The 12,501-nt window shown below is 40.5% G+C and overlaps 1 protein-coding gene across 6 annotated transcripts in view; it reads left to right on the top strand.

The window, feature by feature from the left end:
• Positions 1 to 12,501, top strand: part of FANCC (FA complementation group C) — a 69,629-nt gene that overhangs the window by 47,262 nt on the left and 9,866 nt on the right. For 4 of the 6 annotated variants that reach the window (XR_014502953.1, XR_014502954.1, XR_014502955.1 and 1 more), the window contains exons 9-15: positions 216 to 268; positions 2,056 to 2,155; positions 3,988 to 4,063; positions 4,226 to 4,307; positions 6,720 to 6,891; positions 10,078 to 10,278; positions 11,379 to 11,598. Coding sequence is in view for 2 of the 6 variants with exons in the window: in XM_083403451.1 (XP_083259577.1) it covers positions 216 to 268; positions 2,056 to 2,155; positions 3,988 to 4,063; positions 4,226 to 4,307; positions 6,720 to 6,891; positions 10,078 to 10,278; positions 11,379 to 11,522 (828 nt within the window). In the remaining 4 variants the exon portion in view is untranslated. Of the gene's footprint in view, positions 1 to 215; positions 269 to 2,055; positions 2,156 to 3,987; positions 4,064 to 4,225; positions 4,308 to 6,719; positions 6,892 to 10,077; positions 10,279 to 11,378; positions 11,894 to 12,501 lie in introns of those variants that run through there. The other 2 variants (XM_083403451.1, XM_083403450.1) reach the window with 1 other exon arrangement.

Genomic DNA, 12,501 nt, shown 5'->3' with positions numbered 1-12,501 from the left:
GAGAGAAGAAGCACATTTAAGTTATTGGACTAAGATAGCCTTCTCCAACCTAGTGCCCCACTATTGTTTCGGACTACCAGCTCCAATCTATCGAGAACTATATTAGAGTTACATGCTTTGGTGACCAGCTGTTATTTGTCTTGTTGCTTTGTGTTGAGTTTATGATACAAGCTTTGTCTAAACTATCTTACTTGTTCTTTTGTTATTTGCAACAGCACCAAGCTGCATGTCATCCGGCTGTCTTCAGAACTATAGACGAAATTTTCAAGTAAGATTACATACAATTTATGTGGAAGGATTTTGCCTACCCATCCCAAATCAGTAAACAATATAGAACTGCATTAGAATGTCCCAGCGTTCCCATATTTTAAATATGGTGTGTCTTGTGATAGCATTCACAAAATTATGAAGAATTTCTTAATATCGAGAATCTGATCCACAGAACAACATACGCAGCTTAGTTCCACTGCTGGCTATTCAAAGCAAAGAATTAAATGCAAGATGTTGTATAACTGATAGTAGAAAAACCAGCCTGCGCTTGAGGCACTTACATACACATTTTATCATAGCAGCCCCCACCCCACGCATGTCCAAGTATAATGGAATCCATTTTTGTTTAATTGTTTGATTCCACTACATGCCACAAAGATACTGGTTTTTGAAATTTATCTACCCATGAAAACAAAATAAGTTGTAGAATTCAAAAGTGGCAAGGAATATTCAGGAAAAGAAATTTGAATGCTCTTGAGGGAAGTGGTTTTCTTTTACAATTATTTTCATTTCAGATAGTTTCAAGGGATATCAAATCAATAATTAGACTGTGTTTGAGTTCTGAACTTTAGAGGGAGCTTTAGGAGCAAATCCCTGGCTAAATATGGACGTGCTAAAAGTGAACTCTTCCCTCACTCAACAATTCAGAAATCACTGAGCCATTTCCAGCAAGACCATTTACCCCTCCCTGTTTTGGATTTGCTTGTGGTGTAACCCTCCATCAGTTCTAGAGTTTTCTTCTGCCCACTCCTCTCCTCTCCCTACTTTCTGGACATAGTAAGCTGCAGGATGTGGAAGGAAACCTGTAGCAGCAAAGACTGGCAGCAGGAGAGCTTGTCCTACGTTCCTGTTGTTTTTATCTGCAGTTAGAACCTATGAGATGCTCAGAACCTCCATTGTTGATAGGAATTTGGGGAAATTCCTAATTCCTTAGAAGGAAGATTTTCAAAAACAAAACCAGTGTCCAGAGTTCTCCTTGGCGGTCGACACTGAGCATGCAGGGACTGCAGACTGGAAGCATGGGAACTAAGGGTGAGCTCTCACCTTTGGAGACCAGGTGAGGAGAGGTAGCAGAGACATCAGATGAGTTCTTTCAAAGCTTATGATGAATGTTGGAAGGTTGCCCAAGCTTTCTCCAAGTAAACTTGAAAAGAATGAATCACTTACAAATCAAGATGGGGGAATGAGAGCGGAAATGTTCTAGTGCACACAAATAAATCATAATCCACATACAAAATGCCTGTTGCGCATCAACAGTATTAATATGACAGCAAAAACAGATATGCTGAAGAGTTGGGAGAATGAGGATTAGGGAAGATGGAAACATGTTTAACCAGAGCCAGGGGGTGAGCTCAGAGGTTTGATGCCACCAAACAATAGCTGTGCCATTTCTTCCTTTCATGTCCCTGCTTCCAGAGCAAACTCTAGTATGAGATTTAATATGTAAGAAACTGAGCAACTAGATACCGTGTTTACAGTTGTAGCTGGAGGGTTTGCAGTTGCCAAAACAAGGTAAAACAATTGTAGCTTGACATTGGATTTGTAATAACAGCAATTATATTGCAGAATGGTATTTGTATGTTCATTTAAAAAGAAGAAGAAGAAGAAGCAAAGTGAAGTTAGTGTTTTTATTTCCCAGGTTGCATAATAGCTAGATAGGTTTAAGACCACAGCCCAAGGCATGGGAAGAATGCTCTCATTTGTTTTTACCTTCTCTCAATTAATGGTTGCATGATTGGCACACTCATAATCTGACCTGTCATACTTAAACTTTTTGCTGCTCAGGAATGCACTGCTGGAAACTGATGGAGCACCAGAAGTAATGACCGTAATGCAGGTATTTACACAGTGCTTTGTTCAAGCATACCACAAGAATAATAAGCAGGTTAGTTGAATTCCATTTTTCATTATTATTTTTTAAATGAGATGCTTCAAAATGTAGTATAAAAAGAACAATTTTAGGTTGCAAAGTGCTAAAAGAATACAATGAGCAAAATAATGCTTTGCTGCTGTAGTAAATGAATGCCAAGATAAATCTGAGGTGTCTTAAATGGAATCAAATGTTAGAGGGGGTTTTAGGGGGAGAAGGCTTAATCCACAAATTATTTTCACAGCATTAGTTCACAATTGTAGATTATATACTTGTACAAGTTATAATAAACTGTCCATTTGACAAAACTAGGCCTTTTATTTCCGTACTACATCATGAATCTATAGTGCCTTTCCGCCTCATAGGGATGTCTACTAGTTAATGATCTCTCTTTTCTCACAAACACACACACTCTCAACAAATATTAATGAATAAATATTTATTCTAGATTTACACCTAGAAAAACTGTAACAACTTGACCCTACTTCCTAACACCCTCATGTAACGTCTGATTCTTCCCTATAGTTTTGTACCTGTAGTACCATTGGGATTACTTCATTTTCCTTTAGGCAACCAAAGTATCCATGCTTGGTACTCTGATGCTTTAGTTTGGGGCCACATAATCTTTTCAGGTTTTACTCCCATAAAACTTTTCAGAGAACCAAATACTCCATTGCGACTTTTAAATTTTATTGGGGGAACTGTTAGTTAGTGAAAAGATGGGTCTTACTGGAACTAGTACAGTAATTGACTAATTAGCACTGTCATTAAATCTCTCTTTTAGTTTCAAAAGGTATAAATTAGAGTTGAAATTGCAGCTGTCTCAGTTAATATGTACAGATGCCACTCCCATTAATTTTATGCAGCTTAATTTCTATGGCAGCAGCACATTTTGCAGCCTCAGGGTGGCGGGGGCGACTGAGTGGAGAATGTAATCCAAGATCCCACATACCCTTCAAATAGCTAGGAGCCAACTATGCTGTAGAGGTTGTTTGTGTGCTTTGTTGTTAAGCTCTTTTTAAAACATTAACTAGATTCTCTATATGTTGTTTGCATGAGATTTCATTTTAACTCTTTATTAGAGAAGAGAAATACTTGGGTGTTGGTTTGGTATGCAGGCAGGAGTGCTTGCAGCTCTTTAACTGTACATGTCTTGAGTTCTGCACAAAGCTTTAATGTAGAGGATGACTTCAAAACAGTCAGAATTTCTCCAAATCTGTGTGTACATGGATATAAAATATATGGACAACTTCTGCCGGAAACAAAATGGTATTTTGTTCATTCAGCCTTGTGGGTACCACATGTTAGTTTTGTAACCATATGCAATTGTTGTGGGCAGATATGTTCAGGAAGTTCAGATAGTAATATTACAGAAAAACTCACTCAAAAAAAATGCTACAATGCTAGACTGTATACATGTGTGCTGCATTCACACATCTTGGTTAGCCATAAACCATAGTTTACTGTGCATTTCTTTCCATTCCTCCCAGCTCACTCTGGGAAGGAAACCAAGACAAACCAGGGAAGGTTTGCTTTTGGGTTACTGATTGCAAAACAAATAATGATCCCTGGATCAAATACAACTCTCAGCTTGGGATCATGGTTTTTCCCCTCTAGATCACCCCTTACAACTCACCAGTTCTATGCTGACATGGAAAGGATTTTTAAAAAGTTGGCTAGGAGGACTTTGAGCAAAGTTGTGAGGTCTGTGGCATTGTAAGAATGCATCTGTAGGGTTCCTTTCCTTCAATATGAATAGCATGTTTTGTGCTGTATTTGCATATTTTCTGATGGGGCAAGTTTTAAGAACTAGTCCATAAGTGATACTTGTATTGACTTTCTTTTAGCTGAAGTTTCCACTGAAGGCCTACTTTCCTAATAATCCTCATTCACTTGTGATGGCTTTCATTAAACATCCCTCAGGTAAGATCAGCTATAAAGTGCTTTCCATATTACCAGCTGTGTTTATTTTTAAGATTGATGTACTGTATTACAAATCCTCTAGTTTCTTAAGAATTTTCTCTAATACAAAATAGTGCATATTTTGGTTTTCACTTCAAATAAATATTAATATTTATCTTTTAGACTTGCCAGCTACTGGTTTGCATCAACACTTGACCCACATTGCAGAAATGCTCAAAGCAACAGTAGAAGCAAAGTGCACTGGGTAAGCAACAGTAGCAATGGTTTCTTTTTTGGCTTTTTTCCTTTTTCTTTTATTTGGGGAATGCCATTGGCTTGGGATAGCTTGATGGTTAAAATTTCATTCCCTTTAGTTTTGATTTATTACTGGATTGGTTTAAAAAACAACAGCAACAAGGCAAGCTTGAAATTAAACAAATGGGAAGACATTAGTAGCCTAGACCATTCATAGATTTCTGTCTTAGAGCACTCTTGTCTACAAGGGCTTCCCATTTAGTTCAGTGGGGTAGCATCTTCTGTGCTCAAAAAGACAGCAGGTGGAGCTGTCTGTTTGCCTGGAACCATGAGTGGGGAACCCTTTTTAGCCTAAGAACTGCATTCCCTGGTGGCTAATCTTTTGGGTAGCGGGTGATGCCAAAACAAAATGAGTTTAGCCAAAGCAGGAACGGGAGGTTTGCACCATAATCTCTCATTGCTGCAAGCCAGATTTTCTTGAGTGTAACGACAACAAGATTGGGCTCAGAAGGTGAGCAAAATCCTTGACCAGGATCATATGGGAAGGAAATGATTCCTGAGATATGCTGTTCCCTAGTGATTATTTTTCAATTGCTCATTTTTCCAGTTCTCAGTTTGCTGCATTTTTGTATTGGTTTCTGGTTTGTGGGGGTGGGGTGGGGGTTAAAGATGTCCTCATGAAATTTTGTCAGTCTTTTAGTGTGCATTTCTCTTAAAACACTTTCCCCCTCCAAGCAAATTCCCCTACAATACTGCATTTCTGCATGTTGTTTTCACTAATATATTCACTATCATGTATACTTTCACCTAATATGTGTATTTTTATATACTCTAATTTGGTTGGGGAACTGCATTGCTTTTAAGCAGTATTTCAGTTTGCATATTTCAGAAAGTGCAAATTGGGCAAGTTTGCATTAAAATATGAAGCAAATTAAATTTGGAGTCTTAAAGATAAAAGCTAACACCTTGAATTGAGTCCAGATACAAAGTGAAAGTTAGTGAAACTAAACTAGCATAACTGGAAGTGATTTGGACACAAACTACCATGGTCAAGTCAGCCTTCTCTAGGAAATGGTGGTGTTTGTGAACCAGAGTTGGTAAAAGGCCTTTCTGGCTACTGTTGTCTGTACTGTACATATAAGCAGCAACAGGTCCAGAAATACCCCAACTCTATGAACCGGGTGCTTCTGGGCAGTGCACCCCCACCAGTATCATCTCTGCTGACCAGCAGTGCAGTTCCAGGGTTTCAGGAAGGAGTCACTTCCAGTCTAACCTGGAAATTCCAGGAATTGAATTTGGGACTTTCTATATGGCGCTGTGGGTAAAAGCCTCAGCGCCTAGGGCTTGCTGATCAAAAGGTCGGCGGTTCGAATCCCCGTGGCGGGGTGCGCTCCCGTTGTTCGGTCCCAGCGCCTGCCAACCTAGCAGTTCGAAAGCACTCCCAGGTGCAAGTAGATAAATAGGGACCGCTTACTAGCGGGAAGGTAAACGGCGTTTCCGTGTGCGGCTCTGGCTCGCCAGAGCAGCGATGTCACGCTGGCCACGTGACCCGGAAGTGTCTCCGGACAGCGCTGGCCCCTGGCCTCTTGAGTGAGATGGGCGCACAACCCTAGAGTCTGTCAAGACTGGCCCGTACGGGCAGGGGTACCTTTACCTTTTATATGCGTAGCACATGGTCTACCACTGAGCTATGGCCCTTGCACAGTTATGTTGTCTATATTTTTTATGTCAAGAGTTGTTGTGTTATGTCAGGTTTTATCTTTTGCTTTGCTTTGCTTTGCTTTGGATGGATAGTTGATCTGAAAACTGGCCTAAAATATTTAAAATGCATATAAATAAATAACTATGGCCAGCTCCTCAAACACTATACAGTGGTACCTCGGGTTACAAACACTTCAGGTTACAGACTCCGCTAACCCGGAAGTAGTACCTCAGGTTAAGAACTTTGCCCCAGGATGAGAACAGAAATTGTGCGCCGGCGATGCACTGGCAGCGGGAGGCCCCATTAGCTAAAGTGGTACTACAGGTTAAGAACGGACCTCAGGAATTAAGTTCATAACCAGAGGTACCACTGTAATCTCGTAACAGAAATGAGAAACAAAAGTTTGTGTTTCATTTGCATGTAAAAGTTGTTCAAGGCAGAAGAGTTTTCAAAGTGCAGTTTTAAGAAAAATGTCTAAAATATTTGTGAGCTATCTTTTTTATTATTTAAGTGCATATTGGAAATTAATTGCTAGATATCTCTCTGCTGAAGGAATTACTTTTCCTGTTATGAAATATTATTATTGTACTGCCATGGATTGCCTTGCCTCATGTGCAGATAAGACTGCACAGGTTCCAAATGAGCACCTCTTGGGAATCTATGATGAAATTTAAAATTATAATTAATGGAAAAACTGAAATACATTTTGTGCTATTCCAGATATTGTGGAGACCTCTTTGAGAACTGGTTTTTGTTTGTTCATTTTGGAGAATGGGCTGATATCGCAGCAGAGCAGTTGTTGTCACAAGTGGAATCCTCAGATGCTTTGTTGTGGCTTTTGGCATTTTACTATTATCCAGGTGAAGAGAATCGGCAGAGAACTCAAACAATGGTGGGTAGTTCTATCTATGCGTGTGAGAATTCAGTAATCGCCCATATGTCTGAAATGTGAGGCATTGATGTAGAAGAAATATTTTGCCACAGTTGTTATTTAAGCCAAGGCTGTAAAGGCTGTAATTGAAATTCAGTGATGATCGCAAACCCCACTTTCTGCAGGGATTGGCTCCATTCAGGAGCTTGGAAAGTGGGCCTTGCCTCTGGCAGGAAATTTAAAAGGCACTGAATGCAACACAGTTTTGCCAAGGAATAATTGGGAGTGCATTTGCAGTCATGGCTTTGCCTGCCCTATACCTGATTACATATGACATCAGGCAGCCGTGCCTTAGAGAAAATGGCCTTTTGGGCCAAATTAGGACCCCTAGCAGGCCTATTTTGGCCCGTGGCCCAGATGTCCCCTGTTCCTGGTTTAAGGCTTAGAGATTCTTTCTAGGGATCTTCCATTCATTAAAATTTCCAGTCACAAGACTTTCTATTAAGTCTGTTGCTGGCCACAGCAACTCTGCTGTATCAGTAGTGGAAAATAACAGCAGCTCTGAGGATTAGACTATTAGTAGGGCAGGTGAATAAAATGCTAGCTGTCCATTTAGCATTTATAATGTAATAATCTCTATTCAGCTAGCCTTCTACACTGCCAGTTGCCACTCTTGAATCATTCACTAGTAAAATTGTATAGCTCTTGGCGGTCTCACAGTATGATCACGTTAAAACTTTGTGCGGTGGTAACGAGACTGTTCTTGCATTATCACCAATAGCAGTGACATTAGGTTAACCTTTCCTGTCTAATATACCTTTAGAAATCATAGTGATCTTGTGACAAAGGAGCTGCAGGCATCCTGACTTACCGCCAAGTACCCTTTTCATGTAAAGACATGGGAGCTATTATTCAGTTAGCCAATTAGTTGATTTCTATCCTGACTTTTTATCCAGAAAGCTCACTAAACTAATTTAAGTTAAAAATAAATGAAACACAATTATGTTGGGCTATTTCTTCCCCTTCCCAACAGCTGGCATTGTTCTAGGGTAATGTACACTCTTCGCATTAGTCCATTATGGATGTTCCCATCAACTTTATCCCATGGCATTCCTTTGAATTCTGGCAACTGGGCGGTCTGTTGCCTGACTGTGCACTATGTGCTCACTGCCCAAAGGCAAAGAGGGACAGAACCAGGGGCTGCAGCAGCTGTGACTCAGGTGACCTGCTAAGTGATAGCAGTTATATGTTCCATGTTAGTATGTGTGCTTATTAATACCTCTACGTGCCTCTTGTGTTTTGCACAAGTAAGAGTGTACACAGTAAGTTTTCTGTACATTAACGGCCTCCCTGAAGTTTAGGGAATAGTTCTGCTTCTAATGGTAGTGACAGTAGTAGTAAAAAATGCAGTGACACTAGAATGCAGTCTTCTCTTGATGCAAAATTGCACTACAGAGGGGAGCCTGGCACCTTCATTATGGGCACCACAAAATAATAGTAACCTCTGGAAATTTTAATTGTCACTTCCTTTACTTACAGAGTCTTCTTTCATTAAAATGCTGCCAGGGGTTAGTTCTGTTTACACCTTTTAATTTCTTTAACCGCTCATGCCCTAACTTGACCCTTTCCAGTAAATCTCTCTCCTCCCACACTCCTTTTTCTTCAGTTGCAAAACTGAAATTAAGGAGAAAAAAGAAAAAAATTCCTTAAGCATGTGGTTTTGCAGCCGTTTCCACAGAGAGGAAAATTTTAACCCCTGAGTAGGCAAAATAAAAAGAGTGAAACTGCAGTCATTATATACATGTTGTGGGGGCACCAGAAGTTACATTAATGTTGAAATCAATTTATGTATAATTACAGAATGGAAATAGACCTGTAGATTTTCTGAGACCAGGGAGGGATTCTGGAGGAGTGGTTTTAGCACTGCCTCCTTCAAGCTGGCAGGGACCACCCCATATTGCAAGGAGGCATTAATCTGGCCCAGCCTACTTCGTTACCTTCCCTGCCACTAGTCCTCACTAGCGTTCAATTTCATTTGACCAAAGTTTTCCTCCACTTGTGTTTAAACTGTCTCCCAACTTGTTTCCTCATCCTAAGCTCTGGGGTATACCAGGAGGCTAAATGGGTTCCATGAAGTGAGAGAAAGACGCTCAGGGGTGATCATCTCAATGGCTTGAGCTATTTGGATGTCCCAGCCAGGGCTTTGACAGAAGCACCAGTCATATCAGCCAGAAAATCCCCTATAGCTGTCTGGAAACGCATTGGACCCATTAGCCTATGATGGCGGCCCATCCTAATAGGTCCCCCACCACTGCAGAGGGGAGAAGGTGCTGAAAGCCTAAATCTGACCATGACAAGGGGCGATGTCAATATCCCCCACTTTCAGATTGCCCTCTTCCTGCCCAGTTAAGAAATCAAGGTCCAGAATGCAGCCTGTCGCATTTGTTGGGCCAATGACATAGACATTTTTAAATCAGGAAGCATATTTATAAATGTTAACAGAGGGGGAAAGACACAATACGGAAATAAATTGCTTAAAACTAGTGTGTTTAGGGTTGCCAGGAAGGAGATATTTTCCATTTCCTGCCGTGCCATTTATGTAGCAAATATTTTTAGGTAATACTTCTTAGGATCTAGCCAATAATTTCCTTTAATGCACAGACTCTCAAATCCTGCCTCTGTTTTGGCTCCAGAAGCTGTTTGTTCTGGCTGCTCCAAGAAGGGAAGGTGTGGGGGGGATGTATTTTAAACAATACTAGAAGGAAACCAACCCCCCCTGGATTCATATCAGATTTTTTTTATCAGACGAGGTCAGATTGCATGGGGATTAATTGATTTGTAGCTGCTGTATTGTCATGAGCTCTCAAAGAGCCTTCTGTTCTTTTCCCCACAATAGAACAACCAAACTTCATTCCACTTTGTGACTTTCACCATTTCCGTTTACCAAAAAAAGAGAGAGGTCAAACCCTGTATCATGGTCCTTGGTACTTAGTTTTTCAAGACTACCAAAAGTGGGGAGTTTCTAGTTCTTTTGAAATCTTCATTCTGCTCTTTGTGGTCCAGAAAGTAAACGATGCAGAATCTCTCCCTCTGTGACCCTCCGTCACTGGCTCAGGAATCAGTTATGTGCTTTTCTGCAAATCTCAAGAAAACAAATGTTTATCTTTCACCTTGCAAACTTTTATTCCTTGCAATGATTCTCAACAGGTGGAAGCAAGATCTGTATGTGACCATCTGACTGCCCTGTTCAGAACTCCAACTATTTCTGTCACAGATCTGCAGACTGCAGTTAGCAGCGGAACAAAACAAAACAAATCAAGTAGCAACCTGGTAGTTACACACCTGATTATCAGCTTTCTGCTGTTTACTCCTACTGGATACACAGTAGCCAAAGAATTTATTACCCATGTAAGTATTTTTCTTCATTTTTTTACTGATAGCAAGATACCTACCAGTGTGAACAATTAAAATTCTGCAGAATGTCCATTGTGAACAAGGAAGCCCCTGCTTGTGCCTTAGTTGTGTGTGCACTCATCACAGCCTCTGTGTCACATGGTGGAGCAAACCAAAAGGGGGTGTGTACCATTTTCCTACACCTGGATTAAAGTTATGGTGGGGAGAATTCTGGTTTGATGATGATTATGATTATTTTCCCCAGCCACTCTGGCCAGCTCACAGCATATATCGGAACATGCTAAAACATCAAACATTCAGATGTCTCCTAAAAGTCCGATAGTTGTTTATTTCATTGACATCTGAAGGGTGTTCCACCACCAAGAAGGCCCTCTGCCTGGTTCCCTGTAACTACACTTTTCACAGCAAGGGATCCAGCAGAACACTTTCGAAGATGGACCTCAATGTCTGGGCTGACTGATGGGGGTGGAGATGCTTCTTCAGGTATACTGGGCCGAGGCTGTTTCAGGTTCAAAACCGTTGAACTCAGAAAATTTAGAGTGCTCCTGAAAATATTTTTAAATATGTGTTGTGAACTGCATTGTGGAACCCCCTCCTCTGTGAAGAGGAACTCGTTTCTAGTTTGAATGCAGAACCGAGAAAAGAATTAGGTCACCATATCACTTTATTTTTAGAGGGTTAGAAAGTTGCTTTGCTGCCTGCCTTCTTGCAAGGCCCCAAAGGGGTTTTTTTCTGAGATGGGGAGCAGGGTGGAAAAGAGATGGGGATTATTATCCCTGTCAGTTCACTGACCCATGTGCTGCTGAAGGTAGTGAGGTGGTGGTGCCTGCAATGCTACAATGGGCTTTTCTCCCAAGTTATGTGTGGAAGTTAGAGAAGCACTGGGGATGACTTCCCTAGTCACTTTGCTGCCTGTCTGTGTGCAGCTTGAAGACTGCTCTGTTCTGTTGTAAAACCCAAAGAGCTTTTTCTCTTCGTGCTGTAGATTGGGATGGCTTCCCTGGTTGTTTTTTCTTTGTCTTCTACAGTGTAATTTTCTACTAAATACTAGCATTTTTACTTTCTCAATTCTGTTGTTTTTTCTCGCTTTTCAGTTTGTAGTTGCAGGCAGTGAAATCCCAGAAGTTACTGGTCTTCTAACTCGTCTTGCAAATAGAGTCAGCCAACTTGGAATGAAATATCAAAGGACTGTAAAGCTGGTGAATGATCTCCTCCTAAAACTAAAATGTGGATTTTAGTTTTCTTTGTGATACTCAGCTTGGCCCAATAGTCAGTCTAACTAATCAGAACAGCCAGATGGAGTATGGAGAGAAGGTAATTGGTCTTTTTGCTTCCTTAAATATGAAAGCGTTTTGTGTCTATGTGTATGTACAGTTGAATGCTAAAGATAAAAATATAGAAGTTGTGATATAGAAAGATATAGAAGTTGTGAGCGGTATTATATCTGACCTTTCTCAAGTCACTCTCTGATTTAATATGGTTGCATCCTAAAAGGACCTTCTTCTAATTAACTTTGTCCCAAAAGTCATAAGGCTGAAAACAAAATGTAATTGTACTGGAGGGTTTTCCTTATGTAGCTGAATACCAGTAAATTTGAAGTGACATTTGAGCATGGATTGGATCAATCTTTTTCTGCCTTTGTGTTGTGAGAGAACTTGTGAGAAAAGCTACGTGATTAATGGTGTCTTTCCATACTCTGGGAGCTACACAACTGCTTGTTTCTGAGACGCTGCTTTGTAAAATATAAGCCCTATCACAAGCGATTGTTAATGATTCCTTTTGAAGTAAATCCCTGTGTCAGATTAGTGACCAATCACCTTCTTATATTTCTTCTGATTCCCCCCCCCCCCCCCCAAGGAAGCAGATCTATATTTTGTTAAAAGAGCATTAGTCAGCAAGTGTACTACGGCACCACAGACCTTTCTAAACCACAGGCCGCCTTTGAGCAATGCCAAGAAAATACTTGTGCAGCTTAGAAATGAATTTTGTTTAATTTTTCCTTCACAACAAGCCTCTTTACACCCTACCAGTCAATTCGCATATTTAGAAGCACCAAGTCATAATGTTCCCAAGTTTGCTGCTTAAGAGTCTTCAGTGGGAAAAAATCGTAGATTGGTCTGGAAATCCTTCACATTTTTTATTTACAGAAAGGACATACTTCCCAGAAAGTACGCACTTAGATGTTTACTCATTTCTGAGTTCACTTGGCAAGCTTTC

This window comes from Podarcis tiliguerta, assembly GCF_965153285.1.
Source record: "Podarcis tiliguerta genome assembly, chromosome: 11".
NCBI classification, from domain to species: Eukaryota; Metazoa; Chordata; class Lepidosauria; order Squamata; family Lacertidae; genus Podarcis; species Podarcis tiliguerta.
The sequence above is the reverse complement of the archived record's forward strand: the minus strand, read 5'-3'. Positions and strand labels throughout refer to the sequence as shown.